The 23,468-nt window shown below is 42.0% G+C and overlaps 1 protein-coding gene across 1 annotated transcript in view; it reads left to right on the top strand.

Moving 5' to 3' along the window:
- CSMD2 (CUB and Sushi multiple domains 2) overlaps window positions 1–7,458 on the top strand; it is a 1,186,454-nt gene extending 1,178,996 nt beyond the window's left edge. Inside the window, exons 70-71 of the mRNA XM_040337101.1 lie at window positions 1,435–1,608; window positions 4,462–7,458. Of these exons, the coding sequence (XP_040193035.1) occupies window positions 1,435–1,591 (157 nt within the window). The 3' untranslated portion in view covers window positions 1,592–1,608; window positions 4,462–7,458. The remainder of the gene's footprint in view (window positions 1–1,434; window positions 1,609–4,461) is intronic.
- The last annotated feature ends 16,010 nt before the right edge of the window (window positions 7,459–23,468 follow it).

Genomic DNA, 23,468 nt, shown 5'->3' with positions numbered 1-23,468 from the left:
ACAAAGCTGTGGGCAGGATTAAGTGTGGCCAGGTGCTGATTGACAAGCTATAGGCTTGTGATTCAGTAATGACATTGCTCTGTACAACATTTTTTTTTTATAACACTGTAGTACAAGCAGACACACCCTAAGTGAGAGCGGCAACACTGCTCAGAATTCAGGAGCAGTGCAGCATTGTTGACACACCACCACAGGAAGCTGCATTAGTCAAACTTCACCTTCACTTGCAGACTCAAGAGGTGCTTGTGGAACTTTGCAAGTGGACTAAAGCCGTGTACACACAATCGGTTTGTCTGATGAAAAAAGACTGATGGACTGTTTTCATCGGACAAACCGATCATATGTGGGCCCCATCGGTCTTTTTTCCATCGGTGTAAAAAAATAGAACATGTTTTACATTTTTCCTTGGATAAAAAATGATAGGAAATTCTGATCGTCTGTGTGGAATTCCATCGGAGAAAAATCTACGCATGCTCAGAATCAAGTCGACGCATGCTCAGAAGCATTGAACTTCATTTTTTTCGGCTCGTTGTAGTGTTTTACGTCACTGCATTTTGGCACGGTCAGAATTTAGTCTGATGGTGTGTATGCAAGACTGATGAAAGTCAGCTCCATCGGATATCCGACAAAAAAATCCATCGGATTTGATCCCATCAGAAATCCGATCGTGTGTACACGGCTTAAGAAAAATACAATGCAGCAGCAAATATTTTTCAGAGGAAGTCCATAGTTCTACTTTAAGATTTCTAAATCTAAGAGTTAGGATTCTACATTCGTAAATGCCCCGTTTCCTCTGTGAACCAAGTTTAAATAGAAAATCATTAACATACTATGGGGTTGATTTAATAAAACTGGAGAGTGCAAAATCTGGTGCAGCTCTGCATCAGCAATTGAAAAAGTTGAAGTTAGAAGCTGATTGGCTACCACGCACAGCTGCACCAGATTTTGCACTCTTCAATTTTAATGAATCAACCCCTCATTGTTAAGGAAAGTAAACTATTATGTGCAAATTCCAGAAAAATAACCTAAAGATAAAGTTAAATGGCTCACCTATTGTATATGAAATTGTGGCATTAGTATAAAAGTAAAAGGAGGTGTTGGTTGTGTCAGAAAATTTGATTACAACTATATCTACAACAGCACTGTCAAGCTTGACTGTCTCCACTCTCTACCTATCTGGAAAGAATCTTTGGTGTTTAAAATGGCCTGCCATATCACACCTCCTAGTTTTCTACTTTTCCGAACAGAAGCATGAGTATTTCTTTTAAGCCCAAGGACGCTAAATCAACTTTATCTCAGTAAATTTTAACTAATGTAAAACGATTAAAGTGGATGTATGTATTTATCTGTTATTGGTACAATATACTCAGATATAGGCCTTAGTGAAGCTATGTATGTTGGTTTATTTGACTAATTTGATGTTTGTCTCAGCAGAAGACCGAAGGTTCCATTTAATGGCTTTGCTGGACATGAGAATACAAATGGCCGGGCCACATTTGAGAACCCAATGTATGAACGGAATGTACAACCCACAGAAATAGTGGCGAATGAGACTGAGTTCACTGTAAGCACAGTGTGCACGGCTGTATAGCACCTGCCCTTCTTCAGGTAGGTAATATAAAGGTGTAGAGCGGTTATGAACATATTGGGGGGAGATTTACTAAAACTGGTGCACTCAGAATTTGGTGCAGCTGCTTTGCCAAGAAAACCTGGAAACGTATTGGTTTCAATGCAAAACAGGATGGAGTTACAAATGTTCTGGAGACAAAGGGCAGTCAGTCCAGTCACTGCTCAGTGTGGGGCAGGCAAGGAATTGCCCTCCTCATGCTCTGTAGTCAAAAGTCTGTACAGGCAGGTAAAGCTCTGTTGGTGTGGTCATTGCATTTGTTTTTTGTTTTTATGTGGTCATTGTTAACCATACAGCAGGATTACCTTTCATATATACTACAGCCATTTCTGCAAAGTGCAAAGTGCTGAGGCCAAGCTTTTATTTATATTTTGCATACAGACAAAAGAGAGAAATTAAGTGAGAGAGAAACCATGAAAAAATTGAGTGAAATTAAATGGGGATGAAAAAAATAAGGAAACGTGAGAGAGAGAGAAAAGAAAACAGAGAAGAAAAGAGAGAGGGGGGGGGGCGAGAAATGGAAGAGAGAGTGATATAGAAGTAAAGTTAGACAAGGAGAAAAAGAAAAGGAGTGGAGAATGAGCAAGAAAAGGAGAGAAAGGGGGGAAATAGAGAGGAAAGAGAGAAAGGAAAGAGAGAGAGGAGAGAGATGAGAGACAGAGGAGAGATAGATGAAAGAGGGAGAGAGGAACGAGAGAGGGGAAAGAGGAGGGAGAGAGAATGAGCAAGAAAAAAAGAAATAGAGAGAGAGAGGAAAGAGAGGAGAGAGAGGGAGGGAGAGAGAGAAGGAGAATGAGATCAAGAAGGAAAACGAGAGAATGAGAGAAAGAGAGAGAGGGAGGAGGAAAAAGAGAGAGTGAGATATGACAGAAAAATATAGAGAGGAGGAAAGAGAGAAAGAGAGGTGAGGAGAAAGAGTATGAGTGAGAAAGAGAAGGAAAGAGAGAATTAGAGAAAGAGAGAGATACAGTAGAAGAAAATAGAGAATGAGAGAGGAAAGGAAAGAGCGAGTCAAAGAGAAAGAATGAGATTGAAAGAGGAGAAGAGAGTGTGTTTAATGATTCCTTTGGGTGGGGAGGTGCAATTAAGCAAAGTTTGCACTATATTCATGCAAACATGTTTATATTTTACAATGGGGTCTTGAGATTTTGCCATGACTGAAAAAAAGTTGAAAAACACTACTTAAAGCGGGAGTTCACCCTAAAAAAAAATGTTAACCTTAGATTGATGCTCATTTTGTCTAGGGGAATCGGCTATTTTTTTTAAAATCGAAGCTGTACTTACCGTTTTAGAGAGCGATCTTCTCCGCCGCTTCCGGGTATGGTCTTCGGGACTGGGCGTTCCTTCTTGATTGACAGTCTTCCGACAGGCTTCCGACGGTCGCATCTATCGCGTCACGAGTATCCAAAAGAAGCCGAACGTCGGTGCGGCTCTATACGGCGCCTGCGCACCAACGTTCGGCTACTTTGGGAAAATCTTGACGCAATAGATGCGACCGTCGGAAGCCTGTCGGAAGACTGTCAATCAAGAAGAAACGCCCAGTCCCGCAGCCCATACCCGGAAGTGGCGGAGAAGATCGCTCTCTAAAACGGTAAGTACAGCTTCGATTTTAAAAAAACTAGCCGATTCCCCTAGACAAAATGAGCATCAATCTAAGGTTAAAAATGGTCATTTCCGGGTGAACCTCCACTTTAACTAAAAAACAAGCCCTTTTATTTTGACTCTGTGGGGTTGATTTACTAAAACTGGAGAGTACAAAGTCTAGTGCAGCTGCGCATGGTAGCCAATCAGCTTCTAACTTCAGCTTGTTCAATAAGGCTTTGACAAAATAACATGGAAGCTGATTGGTTTCTAGAGATTTTGCACTCTCCAATTTTAGAAAATCAACTTCAATGCTTCTAGTGCTAGAGGCATAGACATTCTTTCTTCAAGTCTACAATGACAGAAGGTAGACTAAGTTCTGACATCAGGACTCTCTGCAATATAACAGGCTGGTGTTCATATGACACAGTAATAGAATAGTTCTAGAAGAAATAGCTACTAACCATACCAACACTCTTAACAGAATTTGTAAGCTCTGCTAGATGCTGCATGCGTCACCTCACCTTTAGAGCATTCTCTTTATTTCTTTTTTTCCTGTAGCTATCTCAACGCTGTATCCTGGCCTAGGCCAACAAGGCCCAGGACTAGGGCAGCACTTTGCAGGGGGGGCAGCATGGAAAGAGTCCCTGCCGGCTTGTGCTACAGTGTTAGTGTAACGCAAACTGCTTCTAATTTTGACTGTTCTATCAGCCTGGACCACAAACCTTCCTCACTGGGCTATATGTTTTCTGTTGCACCATTGGCATGGTTATATCTTCTTAGTCCTCTCCAGAAATGTGTGCTTAAAGTAGAACTATAGACAACACTTTTATTTTCATTTTGGATAAAGTACGGGAGGGTTATAGCCCCTGATAGTTTATTTTTTACCATCCTTGTCCCATTGCAGAGATTTCCCTTTACTTCCTGCCCCATAGCTAAACAGGAGGTGAGAGGAAATCTATGCCAATAAGGGAATCCATTGCCGCCCATCCCCCCCCCCCCGGGCCCTAAGAACTAGTGTCCCCACTCGATAATTTCAGGGTGGGTCTTAAACAGAAAGGGGTGTGGCCTTGACAGGAAGTGGTGGGTCATATTTAAATTAGGAAGTGCACGAATTTAGTCAGGCCTAGGGTAGCACAAAACCTAAATACACTACTGAGCTATCTAAAATATTTCCAGATAATTTAGGTTTTACAATAAATTGTATATTTTGTCCAGATGCTTCTCTTATTTGTTCCTTTCTTCCTATATAGTGAACTGAGTTTTCTTGGAGTCTTCATCCTGTCTTTCCTCGCCCTGCAACATCATCAGTGGGCAGCTGTGATCACCAGTGCCACTTGTAGCCACTCCATTTTTGATTACATCCAAACTGTGCTAGGCTGGTGAATTCAGGAAAAAACAGGAGAAGACCCCGTGTTCAAAGATGAAGCAATGTCAGCAGTGGACTGGCAACCTCCCGTGCACCAATCCACCAGGGCCTCATGCAGCCTTGACAACAAGGTGTCACCACGCAAGTGGCAGGTCTGCCACCTCAAGAGGTCCTTATCCTCCAGGGACACCGTGCAAGTGCTTTTATAATGAACTTGTATACATGCAACGTTGGTCAGAAGTGGATATAAACAATCCTATATATAAATATACATATTTTTATTCAGCAAAGAACAAGTTCCAAAAAGTGCTTTTCCTCCATTCTTCTCCGCCTGATCCCTGCAGCACATAACAGACTGTGTGGCGTTGGCGGGAAGGGGGAGCGCAGCCTTACAACCCAAGCCCCAGGTTGGCGTGGGAGTCTTCAACCAGCCAACACTTGAAGGAGAGCTGTCCAGAAATTTTGCTCTGAAGCTAACCCCATCTCATTGGTCTGTGAGCACATACAAAACATGTACTGACACTCCTTTCTCCAGCTATAGATGAATACATTTTACCAATATAATATTCTGTGTTGCATCATTCAGGAAAAGTTTGGCCGCATTACCTCGAAAAGTCAGAGTTGAATCAGAGGTGTGAGATTGTCATAAGCAATGCATTGCAGGTTCTGTTTATTTTACATTTTATATATGTATGTTAGGAGACATTTTAGGGTGCAAACTGCTAGGATAATTATAGAAACCCTCAATAATAGCAGAAAGTTATCACAATATAAAAACTCTATGGCACAAGTCCCAGACTTGGGGATGGTGGTAGGGGGGGGCATAAATGTTTTTGCTCAGCTCAATAGGTTGAGTGGTTTGGCATCTTGAATGTTCTTTTAGCAGCCACTGAAAACCTAGGCTTATCAAGTAGGGCATTGTGACAGCCTGTGGTTCTTTACCTCTTCCTATGACAATGAATGAAATCACTCATTCCTATGAATGTTTTAACAGGCAGTAAGATCACAATGTATTATTCTTAGATTTATTTTTATATTCTACCAAAAATTACCCAGATCTCACTATATAGATGCAAATCAAACAAAGCTGGTGTAGCAACTTCCTTACAATAAATACATCTATTGATACATTTTATATAAATTGATTTTAACGGAATAAATAAATAAATAGAATATATAAAGATACAGGTATATAAAGTTTAAGATATACATTTCCACTTTGTTTTAGCTGATTGGTGTTACTATATTATTATTCATGATGAAAGCATCAACTACCTCTTCTGTTACTATGTACTGGATTGTTCATAGATTTTCAATTTGCTGAATATTTATACTCCATGGCATCTATTTTGGTTCATTTTGAAATGCATTGTTTCCTGTGCAACAGTATGGGGTCTGGTAACTAAACGTTTTTGAAAAAAGCACTGCATGTTGCCAACGTACCCATTCAGATCCTACTTTTCATTTTCTAATCTGTCCTAAAAATATAACAGGAAGAAGCTGATTGGTTAGTAAATGCAATGCTGTTCTTCCACTGCCATTTATAAGATCCTTGGTTTGGCAAAACTGAATTCTGCCTAACAAACTGTAGGCATCGATACAAAAGCTGATGTGGCCACTCAACATCACTGTGTATGGATTGGATCTTTACTTCAAAAGCTGGTTACATTTAAAAGATTCTGTTATACGGTTTCCACATTATAAAGGGCATTAAGTCATCATGCAACAAAATTTCCATTCTGGGTATTTTTACCTAACAAGTGTAAGCTACTGTCATACTGGTATGATTATGGGCAAATTTAGCTTCTGGTTATGAGTTTGACAGTTGCCTTATGAATGAAAGTGTCTGAAAAAAAAGGATTTCTGTATTGCCCTTAGCAACCAGGACTGTTTAATACTCAAAGTGTGCAAAAGGGTTGCTATTGACAACATATACAATTCTTTCTTTATAAATCCTTCATAAAAAAAAGGCCTAATGTTAATTTCTCTCACAAAAAGAGAACAACATGTCTTCTTTTAGGAATATATGATGTCCTGAACTCATGTTTATGTCAATACATCTGCATTAAGATGTCTTATTGCAACAAGTATAGACCTATGTGATCCACAGCCCCTGTGTTCCCTGCAATGCATTGCTAACTACACTATACAGTACCACCGTTCCGGTCACAGCCATTTGTTAACTGTTTGGTTAACTGTACGTACTATAGTGTCACAGGGTCTTGCTGTACAGGGGATATGTAGCATATTTTATTGCACTTGTTAGGAAAAACAACATACTAACCAAGTTTGAATGTAGCCCATATCTGTGTTTTTATTTTGTTATTATGTTAATTATGACATTTATCATTAGATTTTTAAAATGTAAACATTACCATTTGTCACATTTCCTTTTTTAGAGGTGGTGTTTCTGCCTGTTTTACAGAAATAATAATAATCTTGGAAGCCTCAATATAGTTATTTTCTTCACAAAAGAAAAATCCAGCTTCTGCTCCCTTAGTGTAGTAACATTTCATGGTCCTTTCTTGTCCACCCCTCCTCTGCAGTACTACTACAAGTAAAACTCTGTTCCAGTGCCCAACCTTGCAGATAAAATGGTTGACTTTGGGGTTATTATTATTAAAGGTTGGGCTAATTTTTCATATAAGCAAGTGCCAACATTTGGGCCTGACATGTGTTATTGCTGCAGTAAGCACTGTCTAGTTTGTGAGTATAAAATAGCACATAAAAAGCAATCCTGTGCGAGCTAATGGCAACTGGCAGTCGTGCAAACATCACTCCAGTCTATAGCCCCCTTGCCTGTAAAAGGCACGCTATAACTCCTGTGCTCTTGGGTACTTAGCCTTATTAAAATTAATGCTGCGTACACACGATCGGTTTGTCTGATGAAAACGCTCTGATGGACCGTTTTTATCCATCAGTTAAAAAACTAGGAACTTGTTTCAAAATTATCTGATGGTTAACTAACTGATAGAAAAAAATGATCATCTGTGAGCACGTCCATCGGTTAAAAATCCACGCATGCTCAGAATCAAGTCGACGCATGCTTGGAAGCATTAAACCTAATTTTTCTCAGCACGTCGTCGTGTTTTACGTCACCACGTTCTGACACGATCGGTTTTTTAACTGATGGTGTGTAGGCAAGACTGATGAAAGTCAGCTTCATTGGATATCTGATGAAAAAATCCATCAGACCCTTTTCATCGGATGAACCGATCGTGTGTACAGGGCATAAGGCTTATGTTTTTTTATTTTTTTTTATTTCATATTTGGAAGGAAGGGCCTTGGTGTTGCTCTATGAAGGGATCTGAAGCAGGGGTTTATCGGTTATATAGAGTGCAAAAAGTAACGCCACTACTAATGAAAAATTACATGATCATTCAGTGGAATGGGAGTTTATATGCTGCCATCTTTGTTGTGCTTCACAAATTATTAGCAAAACATATAACTGTTTTCAATACATCACCATAAACAGGCAAAAATGCATCATTAAATAACAATAAATATGTTTATCAACATGTTATATTGGTGCTTTAACTCTTTTGCACAACACAGTTAAGCAGATTAAATACGTGGACAGTAAACTGACCCATCTCTGGTTTCGCCCCGGCCGCTCCCAACTCCTACAGTCTGAAATGCAATCATTATCAGGACTAGTTATAGTTCATCGCTCTGCCACTGGCCTCCCCCTTTGCAACCCACAAACTACCCGTGGAAAGGACAAAACAGAATAAATAGACTATTTTGTACAGAGATATATTTTTATGAAGAGAATTTGTACAGTTAAAAACAGAAATAAAAGAAACCTAAATCAAATTGAATCCTTTATGTCCTATTTGGATTATTGTATCCTATGGTAGTGATGAGCTTTTTTGTAAATGTAAAAATGTACAAATGCCTTGTTTACAGAAGATGACTGTATATATGTAATCTATACACACTCTGGCTTGTCTGCAATATAAACTGTTTAATTTATGTGTCTCTGTATATGAGGCTTATTTTTTTTGTTCAATTTGCCTTTTAATTTTCATGATTTTGAAAAGCTATTTTAAATTTTTGGGATTCAAATTAAATCTAAATTTTTGCATTGTCTTGTCTACTGTGACTTCTCTTCTTAGGCAGGAGTGGAATAAATATAGTCATTTTAGTCGCCATGGTATCTGATAGCAGAAATGACAGCTGCTTGAAATAGGTAACCGTGAATTCTATGATTTTCAGGTGTGCTAATATAGCTGGTCACAGAATTATTATATATGAATATAATTTATGCTGGTGAGACCACGTAGCAGCAGAGAGCCTTAGCCATGCATGGTTAATGGAAAACTCCAGCCAGGATAAAAATTATTAGTAAAAATGTATATTGTCGGGTTGTGTATATGTTTTCTTTTTTAAATATTAGGCTATAGTAGTGGTCATGCTAAAAGCTTTATTTTACCAATTTGCTTTCTACAGTTGAGGACATTTCTGTGATTGTTGTTTGTTTCATTGTTAGATAGATTTTCATTGTATGCGACAACTCATTGTTGATCCAAAAAGAGGGTTGTCTCAGACAGACAAGAAAACCAGAACATTGTGGAAAAATGTATTTCCATCAAACACTTCATCAAGAAACATTGAAACATAATTATTTTATGTATTGATAACTGGACTTGCTGCAGCTGTAGCATTGCCCTGGAAATTTGATAAAGGAAATAATAGTAATAATAGCAATAAGAAGCTGTAATTGCTAAATGATATGCAGATCGGGTGTTCTGATTACTTGTACAAATTCAGTGACTTAAAGAGCACCTGAACTGTAGAAGCTGAGCGCAAAAAATAAAGGCAAAGTTCAAGGACTAGTTACTAGTATTCCCTGTGGGATCCCTGCAGCTGATCTTTTTTTCACTGCCTTGTTCCACACTGTGTCTCTGTGTGGTGACTGCCAACTCGATAGAGGTGCAAGACTTTACTTTATTTACTTTACTTTACTCATGTTAGTGCTGCCCCGCTGAGGAGAGACAGAGAAAGCATAGATTTACTACAGGTCCTCAGGTACAGCTTCCTCTCCAGCAAGGAGAACAGTGAGCAGTACAGTAGACATTACCAAATCTCTCTCCAAATCTCAAGAGTTTGTTAGGCGTGCCTAGACAGGGCCATCTTAATAGCATCATGGCCCCTTGGCAAAGTAATGCACTGGGGGCCCTACCAACCTACCCCAATTTATGCACCTACTCTCAAGAATTAAAGTATAAATAGTTTATAGAGTGAAACATACATTTATTAGCTTTTCCAATAAATTAGATTTTACATGATAAGAAAACATGCCATAAATCAAAGACTACTAAACGCAAAGGGAACAGTATAGGAGGGTGCTGGGGATCAGGAGGTCACAGTAGGGGGGGGGGGTCATGAGAACACTATACTGGGATCAGGAGGGCACAGTGCAGGAGGGCACAATACTGGAGTCAACAGAGAACAGTACAGGGAAGGGGGTCAGGATGACACAATACTGGAGTCAGGAGAGTACCGTACAGGGAATGGGGTCAGGATTGCACAATAGTGAGAGCAGGGGGCATAGTACAGAGGGTGCAGAAAGGCACAGTACAGGAAAAGGGGTGTAGAGTACAGGAAGGAGGTATTCAAGGCCACAGTATGGGAGGTTGGAGAGAATAGTAGGGGGTTAGAGTACACAGAATGGGGGTCAATAGGGCACAGTACACGGGGGTAAGAGAACACAGTACAGGAGGGCACAGTATAGGGGGGTAAAAGTACACAGTATGGGTGGGGGGACAGGAGGGCTCAGTACAGGGGGGTAGGAGGACACAAGGACAGGGAGGCAGGAGGGCAGAGTATGGGGTGGTCAGGAGGACACCATATAGGGGGCTTAGAGGACACAGTAGGGACCATTCTCATCGGATGGATCGATCGTGTGTACGCGGCCTAACAGTTCGCTACAGGTGTACTAGTCATGATTACACAAAAAAACTGTTGCATAGACTTTAGTAGGTGAGAGATTGCATGGTGCGCTTCTAATATGGTTGTTTGATAAATTGATTAATTTGCTTTTGAAATGTCCCCCATTAATTAATGTGTGCAAACTGCTACGATGCAGAGAAAGTGATAATTAAACAGAAATTATACTGATAAAGTTAGATAGGACTGTGTCTGCTTGGAAAGAGTTCAAGTGAGATCATATGCCTCTGATCTAAGTTGATTAATCTTCCCCATTCTCACCAGCATATATGAAGACTCCTAAACAAACCAATGGCTTTGTACACTGGTGTAACATGTAACATGTTCTAAAAGGTGAATACATACTTTAAGTTGGTACACGTGCACAGGTGTTTTTGTTCAGGTTACTAGCTGACAGGTTCTTGCATCTACACAAGCGATGTGGATGCAGGAATCCCCCCTTCCCGGGACACTGTATTGACAGCAGGGACTCTACCCTGTTAGAATACACTTATTATTGCACTGCAAGCCACTAATTGAACAAGGCTTCCACAGTCCTGTTCAAGAGAAGCTGATCTAATGATCGCCTTCTGTCTAACAGGAAGGGCTACACACAAACTAAAATTCAGGCGATCTCGGCTGAACTGGATAAATCTCAATCCGTGTGTACCCAGCTTTACCTTAGTCCTTGCTCCAGCAGGCTCCCTCCACTGCTGTAACTTGTCCCATTCAGGAACTATGCAAGTTAAGCCTAGTACACACATGGGCCAAATGTCGGGTGGCATTGGCCAGTTCAATAGAAATTGGCTGATATTCTGCCCGTGTGTACTGGAGTCGGTTCAACTGAAGCTGGCCTTTTGGCTGGCTTCTGTTAAAGGGGCATGACCAAAAAGGTCTGCTGACTGGCTCCCGGTCAGCACTCTCAGCCAGTGTTCTGGTTGGAAGGCCGCCCCCCTGTCATTTTTCCAATGCTGCCTCTGTAGTTCCGGCAACAACATCCCTCACAGCTGGTGGCGGAGTGATATTCAAATGTCAGAAATACTGTAGCTGGAACTACAGAGTCAGTATCGAAAAATGCAGAAGACTGCCTGCTTACTCCGCAGCTGGTGACTGCAGTTCTTATAGAAGTTACACAGATCCAAATGATTAATAGTCCCACCTTCAGCTACCATTGAGCTACCGAAAAAGAGTTCTAACACATTCTTACAGTAAAAAAGTCCTGAGGTGTGTTGGATGTGCCTGGTCATTAGGGTGTGCCCAGGCACACCAGGAACACCCTGTGTGCATGCCTATGAGCTCTGCAAAAGTACAGATTACACTGTATACATATAGAATGAATATATATCAAAAGGAGAAAACACTGCTTTGCTGGTGAGGGTGTAGGAAAAGAGGAACAATAAAACATACTGGTGGGAGCGTGTAAAATTACAAAAATTTGGGCAAGAAGTGATACAACAGATTCAGGAAATTACAGGAGTAGATATGCCTAAAAATACAGAAACCTATTTATATTACATAATACCAAACTTGCAATAAAACAATATAAAAGAACTATAATACCACATTTAATAAATGCAGCAAAAAACCTGATCCCATAACTCTGACAAGCATTGGAAAGCCCAGCATTAAGAGAATGGGTTCAAAGGGTAGAATTTATATATAACATGGAAGAATTGTGTCATTACGGAGAAAATAGAATAGAAATGTTTTTAAATACTTGGAAAGGATGGAAAGAGTTCAAGAATACAAATAAATACTCTGAGATAAGGAAAAGAGAGGTATATGGAATAAACGAAGCAAGATTATAACACGTTAAAGGAATGTGGTATGGGGAAGGCAAAGGGGAGGGGGGATAGGGGAAAACTATATTTTTTTGAATGAGAATTTTGAACAAAGTATTTTGTATAATGTGAAAATTAATTTAAAAAAATAATAAATGAGTGAATCAATAGATATACAAAATAGGGTGATGACAACTACTGTCTTTTTGGTAACATTACAATAATAACTCAAAATACAAATGTTCTAAAAAAAACATTTTAAGATCCATTAAAACAGGCTGGAATCTAGAATGCAGTTTTGCTGCCTGTTTGTTTGCATTTATTATTTTCATAGCACCTTAAATTAAATATAAAAATAGGATCCTTTTAAAATTTAGAAAGAATATTAAACTAAAAAATATATATAAGTTTATTTTAGTCTTTTTATTCTACTTTAAAATTGTATTTGCCTACATGGTGAAAACACCTAGATGATTGTTTGAAATTAAATGGAAATGCAAGTGTTGTAAAAAAATATAATTATTTCAAAATGGATACATTCATTGCACAATAACTTGTTTTCTATTTTCCCTTTGTGGTGACATAAAAGGTATATGTGCACATAACACTCTAACCCTGTCTCCAAGAAGACTGCTCCCTGCAGCTATAATGTTCCTAGGTTGGCTCTCTACACAGGACATTGTGCCAGTTTGGGCTGGCAGGCTATGCCTGCATATTCTTAAACCAGATTCCTTCTGCCTCCAAGGGATAGGCAAAGATAGCTGACCCAGAAAGAAAAATCTGTTTTGCAGTCATGTCATATCTTAAACTTTAAAGTAAAACTCTAGTCACAGAGAAAAAAGAATCCATTAGTTGGTGACAGCAGGACAAAATGTCAGAAAATCTCCATTGTTTGCAGTCAGCAGGACTCCTTGAGGAATTGTGGTCAAGATTTATTTTAGTTTTATTACCATAGTATGTGAGGACTGGCCAACAAATGTGACTCTGTCAACACTACCAATCCACCCTGGTCTCAGTCTTTGCTTGCAAATGTCAGGAATTTACCCACCTTTCTCCCACTTGGTCTTATGTTAGCTGTGGACAGGTCACAGTGAAGCAAAGGAGAATATTTATTCAGATATTTCAAGTGTAAGTAAGGGCAAAACTTTTGATAGGGTGCAAAGGGATTGAAACTCTCAGGTTTTAGGCAAAAAGATAATAATGACTTCTGTGCTACTATGTGATGCCAAGTGATAATGATACCTATGGTATCTAGATTCCAATACACAGAAAAATAAATGACAATAAAAGTGATGACCACAAAAGGGGCGTTAGTGGTAAAAGTATGAATGTGTCTATGTAAATCCTTTTATAGTGACAAGCTCAAAATAGTAAAACATAAGTTCATACTCAAAGCAGAGTTTCAAACTCAAATAACTATATCAACTTATGTAAATTGTAAATCATATAAATACATTTTAAATCATAATATCCATTCGATTAAATAGGTGCACATGTCCATGCATGCTGTGCAAGTGATCATATATCTGTTAGAAGCTTTCCTCAATCTAATACCTAATATTTACTTATTAACATTACTAACATGTATGAATGTGTTGGATCCAGGCCCGGACTGGCCATAGGGCAGACCTGGCATTTACGGGTGGGTCGGGGCCACCCGCTCCGTGGTATGTTGATCACAGTGGGAGGTAAGCTGCGACCGCGGCCTGGACAGGGCCGAGGCCGCCGCTCGCCTACCGCTATGCGACCATGCCTGTGTCATCTCTGGTGGAATTGGCTAGCAGCTGCATGGGCTGAGCTGTGTCTCTCTCACACACAGCTCAGCCTCAGAGCCGCACTGACAGTTCTGCTCTCTGCTCCTCCTCCAGCCATGGGCGTTTGCATGGTGGGGTAAGGTAGGGAGAGCTTGAGAGCTTCAGGCTGCTGTCACAATGTTTCCCCCGATTGCCCCCCCCCCTCCCCTTCTCATGTCAGTAGAACAGGGGAAGAGAGAAGGCTTTCCTGCCTGTTCTTCTTCCCTCCCCATTGGCGGTCCACAGTGGAGGGCCAATCAGAAGAAACTAGAGGAACATCATGGGAAATGTAGTCCCAGAGATAGGTGGTCCAATTGTTCTCAGCAGGGAGCAGACTACACTCCCCAGCATGCACTCTGCTGGGGGGAAAAGAGAAACCCCGGAAACAAGGTGAGGAGTGCTATGCTGTAGCAGTTACTGCAGGAGGGATGGGAAAAGAAAGAGAGGACTATGCTGGGGGAACTAATAGCCCCAGCATCACCAGAGAGAGCCACACTGTACCCACACCACCAGAGAGCTCCACATTGTAGCCGCACCACCAGAGAGAGCCACACTGTACCCACACCACCAAAGAGAGCCATGCTGTATCCGCACCATGAGAGAGAGCCACGCTGTACCTGCACCACCAGAGAGATTCACGCTGTACCCGCACCACCAGAGAGAGCCACGAAAGCCATGCTGTACCCGCACCACCAGAGAGAGCCATGCTGTATCCACACCACCAGAGAGAGCCACGCTGTACCCGCACCACCAGAGAGAGCCACGCTGTACCCGCACCACCAGAGAGAGCCACGCTGCACCCGCATCACCAGAGAGAGCCATGCTGTACCTGCACCGCCAGAGAGAGCCACACTGTACCTGCACCACCAGAGAGAGCCACGAAAGCCAGGCTGTACCAACACCACCAGAGAGAGCCACGCTGTACCCGCACCACCAGAGAGAGAGCAGATCAGTGTCACTGGACAGTGTGGGCACAATAGGAGACAGACAGTACTAGCATTGTATGGCCACAATAGGACTGGGACACTGTAATATAAAAGGGACTGCACTGTAAAGGGGCACTGTAATCATTGCAGTGCCCCTTGCCTGTGCTGGATCACATGGCCCCTTATCCGAGCAGGTTAACCTGGCCGGCCGCAGAAAAGAGGGGGGGACAGAGTGCGGCCACGCCCTCTCCTGAACCGTACCAGGCCACATGCCCTCAACATGGGGAGGATGTCCCCATGTTGATGGGGACAAGGGCCTCATCCCCACAACCCTTGCCCGGTGGTTGTGGGGGTCTGCGGGCGGGGGGCTTATCAGAATCTGGAAGACCCCTTTAACAAAGGGGACCCCCAGATCCTGGCCCCCCCTATGTGAATTGGTAATGGGGTACATTGTACCCCTACCGTTTCACAAAGGAAGTGTAAATAGTTTGAAAAAACACACACACACAGTAGAAAAAAGTCCTTTATTAATAAAAAAAAAATAAAAAAAATCCAGCGGTGATAATCCACTCGTTCTCGGCTTCCTGCTCCAACATTGTGCCCGTCACATAACCCCGCCCCTTCTGACGCACCGTCTGCTACGTCACTGGGTAAGCCCAGTCTTCCCCCTTCCTGGGCTTCCCCAGTGACGTAGCAGAGGGTGCGTCAGAGGGTGTGGGGTCACGTGACGGGTGGCCCCACCTCCCCTAAATAAGAAATGTCACAGCTTCAGCCGCGCATTTGCTGGGCTGTGTCCAGCGGTGAGAGGAGGTCGGCGATGCTGCGCTCTGGATGGATGGATCTTCTCATCGCTGGACCGGAGATCACCTGCACCCATCGCTGGATACAGACAACGTTGGAGCAGGAAGCCGGGACTGAGAGTGGATTAACACAGCTGGATTTTTTTTTTTTTTTTTTTATTAATAAAGGACTTTTTTCTACGGTGTCTGTGTTTTTTTTCAAACTATTTACACTTCCTTTGTGAAATGGTAGGGGTACAATGTACCCCATTACCAATTCACATAGGGGGGGCAGGATCAGGGGGCCCCCTTTGTTAAAGGGGTCTTCTAGATTCTGATAAGCCCCCCGCCCACAACCCATCGCCACCACATCCGGGCAAGGGTTGTGGGGATGAGGCCCTTGTCCCCATCAACATGGGGACATCCTCCCCATGTTGAGGGCATGTGGCCTGGTACGGTTCAGGAGAGGGGGGGCCGCACTCTGTCCCCCCCTCTTTTCTGCGGCCGGCCAGGTTAACGTGCTCGGATAAGGGGTCTGGTGTGAATTTTTGGGGGAACTCCACGCCATTTTTTTTTTAATTTGGGGTGGAGTTCCCCTTAAAATCCACACCAGACCTGAAGGGTCTGGAATTGATATTTGGGGGGAACCCCACGTAATTTTTTTTTAAATTGACGGCGGGGTTCCCCTTAATATCCATTCCAGACCTGAAGGGCCTGGTAATGGAATTTGGGGGGACCCCACGCTTTTTTTTTTATGAATGAATTCTCTCTGAATTGCCAGAGCCGACAATTCATTATAGCCGCAAGTCCGGTTTTAAATGACTTTTTTTCCTTTCAGAAATGACATTTTGTGCAGGGACAGTTCTATGTACTGGAAACATGCGCTATTTCACATGCTAACTTTACACACCCCCCTAGTTACGAAATTTAAAGTAATATTTCACTTTTAGCATTATTAAATTCACTGCTCCCGAAAAAAAGGCTGTTTTTAAAACTTTTTTTTGCATTGATACATGTCCCCTGGGACAGGACCCAGGTCCCCAGACACTTTTTAGGACAATAACTTGCATATTAGCCTTTAAAATTAGCACAATAGATTTCAGATGTTTGAGTCCCATAGACTTTAACAGGGTTCTAAAGTTCACACGAACATTTGGTGTGTTCACAAGTTCTGGTGCGAACCGAACAGGGGGGTGTTCGGCTCATCCCTAGCCATCACTCACAATGTTTATTCAGAAAGGCAAGGGGCCAGTAAATTACATATTTACTGGCCCCTTCCCCACTCCTAAAACATCCCCGCAGCAACAGTCGATAGGAGAGGAGGGAAGCTGGCAGTGCTGCAAGGGAAAGATGGGAGTCAGGGCAGTAAGGGGAATCTGTGCCTGGGCACACCTGGCACACCCTGTACGCACGCCTATGGAGAAGAGAAACATTGGAATACTAGTCAGTATCAGTGTGCAAAGATGTGTTTGGAAGAATAAATCATCTCTAACTTAGGATGTACTACATGAGTGGATGTTGCTGCATTATGTAAAAACTATTTGTTTCTTCTTTACATTTTAGAATTGGGTGCCTCAGGATTGTGCAGAATTTTAAAAGGTGCCTCGACTGAAAAAAGGTTGAGAAACACTGAGCTAGAGCTCTATTTACCTCAGTGAGTGGAGGTACATTGGCACATAGATAGATTTTTATCTGACATATTCTTGTGAGAAGACCCACAGGTCACTGGCCTGAAGAGAGCAGGGGAGAGAGCCCCTTCATTGCTGCATTACAGGCCAAAATGAAAGGAAGTGTATTAAAGCCAGAAAGCTATCCGTTATAAGATTAGGCCAAGGGTTACAGTATATGGAATCCAGGGGCAAATAACAAAATCTTATACCCTAGTTGACTGGGGCATGCTGATAATGTACTGGCCCAGATAAATACAAGGTCAAGACACAAGAACCACAAGCAACATTTTTAAAGAAGTTGTAAAGAACTTTTTATTTGTTGAATCCTTGCTGTTTCAGTAAACTAAGTGTATAAGAAACAGAAATTATTATTTTTTATGCTAAAACTGACATGAAAATCTGTAATCTGTCATGAACAGCACTGTAATCTGGGATCCTCAGTGCAACCAGCACACCTGACAGCAGTTATACTTAGAGGGTGCAGGCTACAGTTGATCAGAAAAGCACTAGGGCTGAGGTTCTGTAAAAGCACAGAACACTGGGGTACTGGCCTAACAAGCAGGCATGGTAGAGAATACTGGTAAGAGACACTTACTGCACTTGGGTGCACAGGGACATAAGAGTTCAGATTTATTGTTGCTTCTTCCAACTTCTTTCAACTGAAAGTGTTTTTGTAACTTTTTAACTACCTTTCCTAAGTCTGGAAAAGAACGTTGCCTGCAGCATATAAAGCAGCATCTGCTTACTAAATGCTTAAATAAAATATACATAGTTGAGAAATACATCTATAGGCATGAAACAGAACTGGTGTTGAGAGTAGAGATTGGGCAACCACCCACGATATTCACAACTTATAGACTAACTGAATAAAAATGACTGAGAAATCTTGTGTAAAGCTATTAACACTATTGAAAGGTTTAATTAATGGAAATAAATAGAATAAGGAATAAATAGAAAGGAATATAAATATAAAACACTATGGCAATGTAACAGCTAAATTCAATGTTATCATTTTGCAAGGGTTTAAAAACAAATGGGGAAAGGTTTGCAAAAACATAGCATATCCCTAAATAAATAGCTTCATATTCGTGAGGTGTAGCTATTTTCACAAATGGTAGTATTCTTTATATGTAGCTATTTTTAGATAAACATTTAAGTAGAAAGTCCTGCTGACACATGTAGAGATACAGTACATAGCCGGATTCACGTAGATCGGCGCATCTTCGTGCCAGCGTAGCGCATCTCATATGCGCTACGCCGACGTAACTCTGAGAGGCATGTGCAGTATTCACAAAGCACTCGCTCCCTACGTTGCGCCAGTGTAATGTAAATTGGCCGGCGTAAGCCCGCCTAATTCAAAGTAGGAAGGTAGTGGGCGTGATACATTTAAATTAACCGTGACCCCATGTTAATGAAGGGCGGAACGAACGGCGCATGCACGCGCAAGCTCAGAATCACGTTGCAGATACGACGGCTCAATGCCTACGACGTGAACGTAACCTATGCCCAGCCCCATTCACGTACGACTTACGTAAAATACGACGGCTGTTCCGTCGTCCATACCCTAACATGACTAACACCTGCTTTAGGTGGAATAACTTTACGCCGGACGTACACCTTACGTAAACGGCATAGATTACAGAGACAGGCGCAAGTACGTTCGTGAATCGGCGTATCTCGGTCATTTGCATATTCAACGCGTAAATCAATGGAAGTGCCCCTTGCGGCCAGCGTAAATATGCGCCCAAGATACGACGGCGTTGGAGACTTACGTCGGTCGGATGGAGCCAAAATTCAGGCGTATCTTATTTCAAGCATCAGGCGCATAGATACGTTGGCGTAAGTGCTTTCTGAATCCGGCTAACAGTGTTTAACCATTTACGGACCGCCCGCCGTCGTTATACGTCGCTACTTTGAAAAGGAATACCGTTGTTATGGTAGTAACTAGCTATCATAACCCCGACACCCTCTCCAAGAGCGGGCAGTCCGCTTTCACATAAAAGTGGTCTTTGCAGCGGATATGCCGCAAGATCACTTTTATCGGCGGCGGAAGAGGGGTCCCCCCCTCCAGTCGCTCTCTGGTGCCCTCCGCAGCTTACCGGAGCCATCGACAATGGCGGAGACGATCGCGTCCTCTTGCTGGCTGGGTATGGAGACGAGTGGGGGAAGATGGCCCCTGTAGTGTCACCGTTTGCTCCCTATCGCAGAATGCAGCCTAAGTCACGTGGCGTCGAACTGCGCATGCGCAATGCGTTCCAACGCCAAATGCGATGCGTTCCAGGGGATTCACGACACTACCGTTCAGTGAAACCATCACAATTTGTGACGGAAGTGACGAGTAAGCATACACAGAGCGGGGGGGGGGGGGGGAGAGAAAGACATACAGATGTTATGAGAACCATACAAAGAGCGGGGGGGGGGGCGGGAAAAAAGAGACATACAGATATAATGAGAACAATACACGGAGCGGGGGGAGAGATAAAGAGACATGCAGATACAGTATGGTTCTCATTACATCTGTATGTCTCTTTCTCTGCCGCCCCCCCCCCCCCCCCGCTCTGTGTATGGTTCTCGTTACATCTGTATGTCTCTTTCTCTCCCCCCGCTGCTCTGTGTATGGTTCCTTGTCACTTCCGTGACAAATTGTGATGGTTCACTGAAGGGTAGTGTCGTAAATCCCCTGGAACGCATCGCATTTGCCGTTGGAACGCATTGCGCATGCGCAGTTGGCCGCCACGTGACTTCCGCAGCATTCTGCGATAGGGAGCAGAATATGACACTACACCCCCACCCTTCTCCATACCACTGCAGTGCGGAAGCAATGTCAAAACGTCACTTCCGCCCAATGATCTTAAAGGGCCATTTTTATTTTTATTTTTAGAATGACATACATTTTTTTATTATTATTATTATTATTGCATTTTAGTGTAAATATGAGATGTGAGGTATTTTTGACCCCAGATCTCATATTTAAGAGGACCTGTCATGCTTTTTTCAATTACAAGGGATGTTTACATTCCTTGTAATAGGAATAAAAGTGACCCGATTTTTTTTTTCAAAACAGTGTCAAAATAAAAAGTAAGTATAAAAATAAATAAGAAAAACATTTTTTTTAAAGCGCCCTGTCTTGACGAGCTTGCGTGCAGAAGCAAATGCATACGTGATCTGAGCCCACATGATAAAACAGTGTTCAAACACAAGTGAGGTATTGCCACAGGTATTGCCTTGTTAAAGCGAGAGCAATAATTCTAGGCCCAGACCTCCTCTGTAACTCAAAACATGCAATCTGTAGAATTTTTTAAAAGTCGCATATGGAGATTTTTAAGGGTAAATGTTTGTCGCCATTCCACGAGCGGGTTCAACTTTGAAGCGTGACATGTTGGGTATCAATTTTCACAGTCTAAAAAAAATTGGGCTAACTTTACTGTTGTCTTATTTTTTTATTCAAAAATAGTGATTTATTTCCAAAAAAGTGTGCTTGTAAGACCGCTGTGCAAATACGGTATGACAAAAAGTATTGCATCAACCACCATTTTATTCTCTAGGATGTTAGAAAAAAATATTAAGGCCCGGATTCACAGACACTGGCGCATATTTATGCCGCCGTAGCGTATCTCCTTTATGCTACGCCGATGCAGCGCAGAGAGGCAAGCACTGAATTCAAAAAGCCAGTGCTTCCAAATCTGCGCTGGGTTTCCAAGGCGTAAGTCGGCGTAAGTGTAAGTGGGCGTGAACAATGCTAATGAGGCGTGACTCCATGCAAATGATGGGCCGGGCCCCAGACAGATACGTATAACGAACATGCGCCGTCCCGTGGACGAATCTCAGTGCACATGCTCACAATCACGCCGGAACAACTGCCTAAGATACTCAGGATCACTGCCTACGGCGTGAACGTAACCTACGCCTAGTCATATTCATGTCCTACGTAAACTACGTAAAATACGTCGGCTTGTGTTCCCTGGTGCAGCCCTTTGCATGGATGCTGCTTAGTTACACCTCCTTTATGGGGAATAACTTAACGCCGGACGTATTACTTTACGCCCACTGCATCGGACGGACGTACGTTCGTGAATCAGCGTATCTCCCTCATTTGCGTATGTGAATAGAAAATCAATGGGAGCCCCAAATACGTCCAGCGTAAATATGCGCCCACTCTAAGCCAGCGTAGGCAAGTTACGTCGGTCGGATGAAACCTATTTTCAGGCGTATCTTAGTTTTGTGGGCACGGCGCACAGATACGACGGCGCATATTTGCACTTAAGCGGCGTATCTCGAGATACGTCGGCGCAAGTGCTTTGTGAATTCGGGCCATAATGTTTGGGGGTTCTAAGTAATTTTCTAGAAAAAAAAACTGTTTTTAACTTGTAAACACCAAATCTCAGAAAGAGGCTCGGGGCTTACGTGGTTAAAATCCCAGCATACATTATTCAATCTCAGCAACAGGATATTATATTATATACAGGTTCTATTATGAGGATGTTACTTGTAGTGAAGCCAAAAACAATCAACATCACTATCCTGAAATCAGATCCTGGCTGATGTCTGGGGCATTTAATCTGTTTTAGTTAAAGTTGAGCTCCAAGCAGATAGAGGAAAAAAAAGTGCTTTAACAATCTAATGTATTTTTAATTCAAATAGTGTAAGTATTTGAATTTTGCAGAGTATCAGCCTCTTGTAACCCCTCTTGCACAGAAGATTTTGGAGATGAAAAGGCATAACTAGGGGCCAATTAGGTGTGCTGCATACACATTTGCTGACTAGGAGCATTCTGACAACAGGTGGGGCCAGAGGGATTGCGTATTGGTGTGCTGCTGCTCCTTTACTGTCCAATCACTGGCTGGGGGGTGGGGGATGTCTAAGCTATTTTGCTTAACTTCAGTAGACAAAATTCAGGTCACCAAATTACCTGTACTGTCTGGCAGGACTGTGTAAATCTTAGGACTGGATGAACATAACTATAAAATCCTTTGACAGAATAAAGAGCTCTCAGAGGTGTATTTCATTTAGTATGAAGCTATTTGCCGGAGGTATGTTTTAATAAATAAATAATCATGGTTTAAATGTGTGCATTAATAAAGAGTTTGTGTAAGTCCCATTAAGATATCGGACAGCTTATTAAAGCTTTCCCAAAATGTTTACTACTGTACTGAGAATGGTGCATAGCCAACAAAATGGAAAATCACAACAAATATTTCTATTACTTCTGTCTAATTAATGTGTGACAAAATTGTGTGCGGGATAAACATTTACAAGCAAACATTTAAAAAAAAGTTACAGTAATTGCTATTAAAACTGCAATAAATACATGATTCACATAAATTAAGATGTAAGTACACGATTATATGAAAAAATAACTTTTTTGATATTATTGTTCTCACATATGACTTCTTTTATGGAATCGTGAATATATTGTACTCGTAATACCAATGATGTTTTTCTTTGCAGATGACTAGAAGTTCTTAAGCTACGTTTTCTTGGTAATGTTTTGTATTTTGCTTGTGATAGCAAATATTTAACAAAATTAATTATTGCATTTTACCTTCTCCGTCTTACATCCTCCACTGGCGCCATGACATCACCACTGCTTCCTTGCCTAGCCTGAGGAAGTGGAAGGAAAACGATAAATGTTTTTCAAATAAATATCTCAAAACTGTGGCGTGCATTTGTATCCATCCAGACAGAGTGCGCCCCCCCTCTCCTGAACCGTACCAGGCCACATGCCCTCAACATGGGGAGGATGTCCCCATCAGAATCTGGAAGACCCCTTTAACAAAGGGGACCCCCAGATCCTGCCCCCCCTATGTGAATTGGTAATAGGGTTCATTGTACCCCTACCATTTCACGAAGGAAGTGTAAATAGTTGGAAAAAACACACACTCACAGTCAGTCACACACAGTCCTTTTTTAATTAAAATAAATAAAAAAAATCCAGCGGTGGTAATCCACTCGGTCCCAGCTCCCTTCTCCAACGTTGTCTGTATCCAGCGACGGTTGATCTCTGGTCCAGC

Source organism: Rana temporaria, chromosome 2, assembly GCF_905171775.1.
Source record: "Rana temporaria chromosome 2, aRanTem1.1, whole genome shotgun sequence".
NCBI classification, from domain to species: Eukaryota; Metazoa; Chordata; class Amphibia; order Anura; family Ranidae; genus Rana; species Rana temporaria.
The sequence above is the reverse complement of the archived record's forward strand: the minus strand, read 5'-3'. Positions and strand labels throughout refer to the sequence as shown.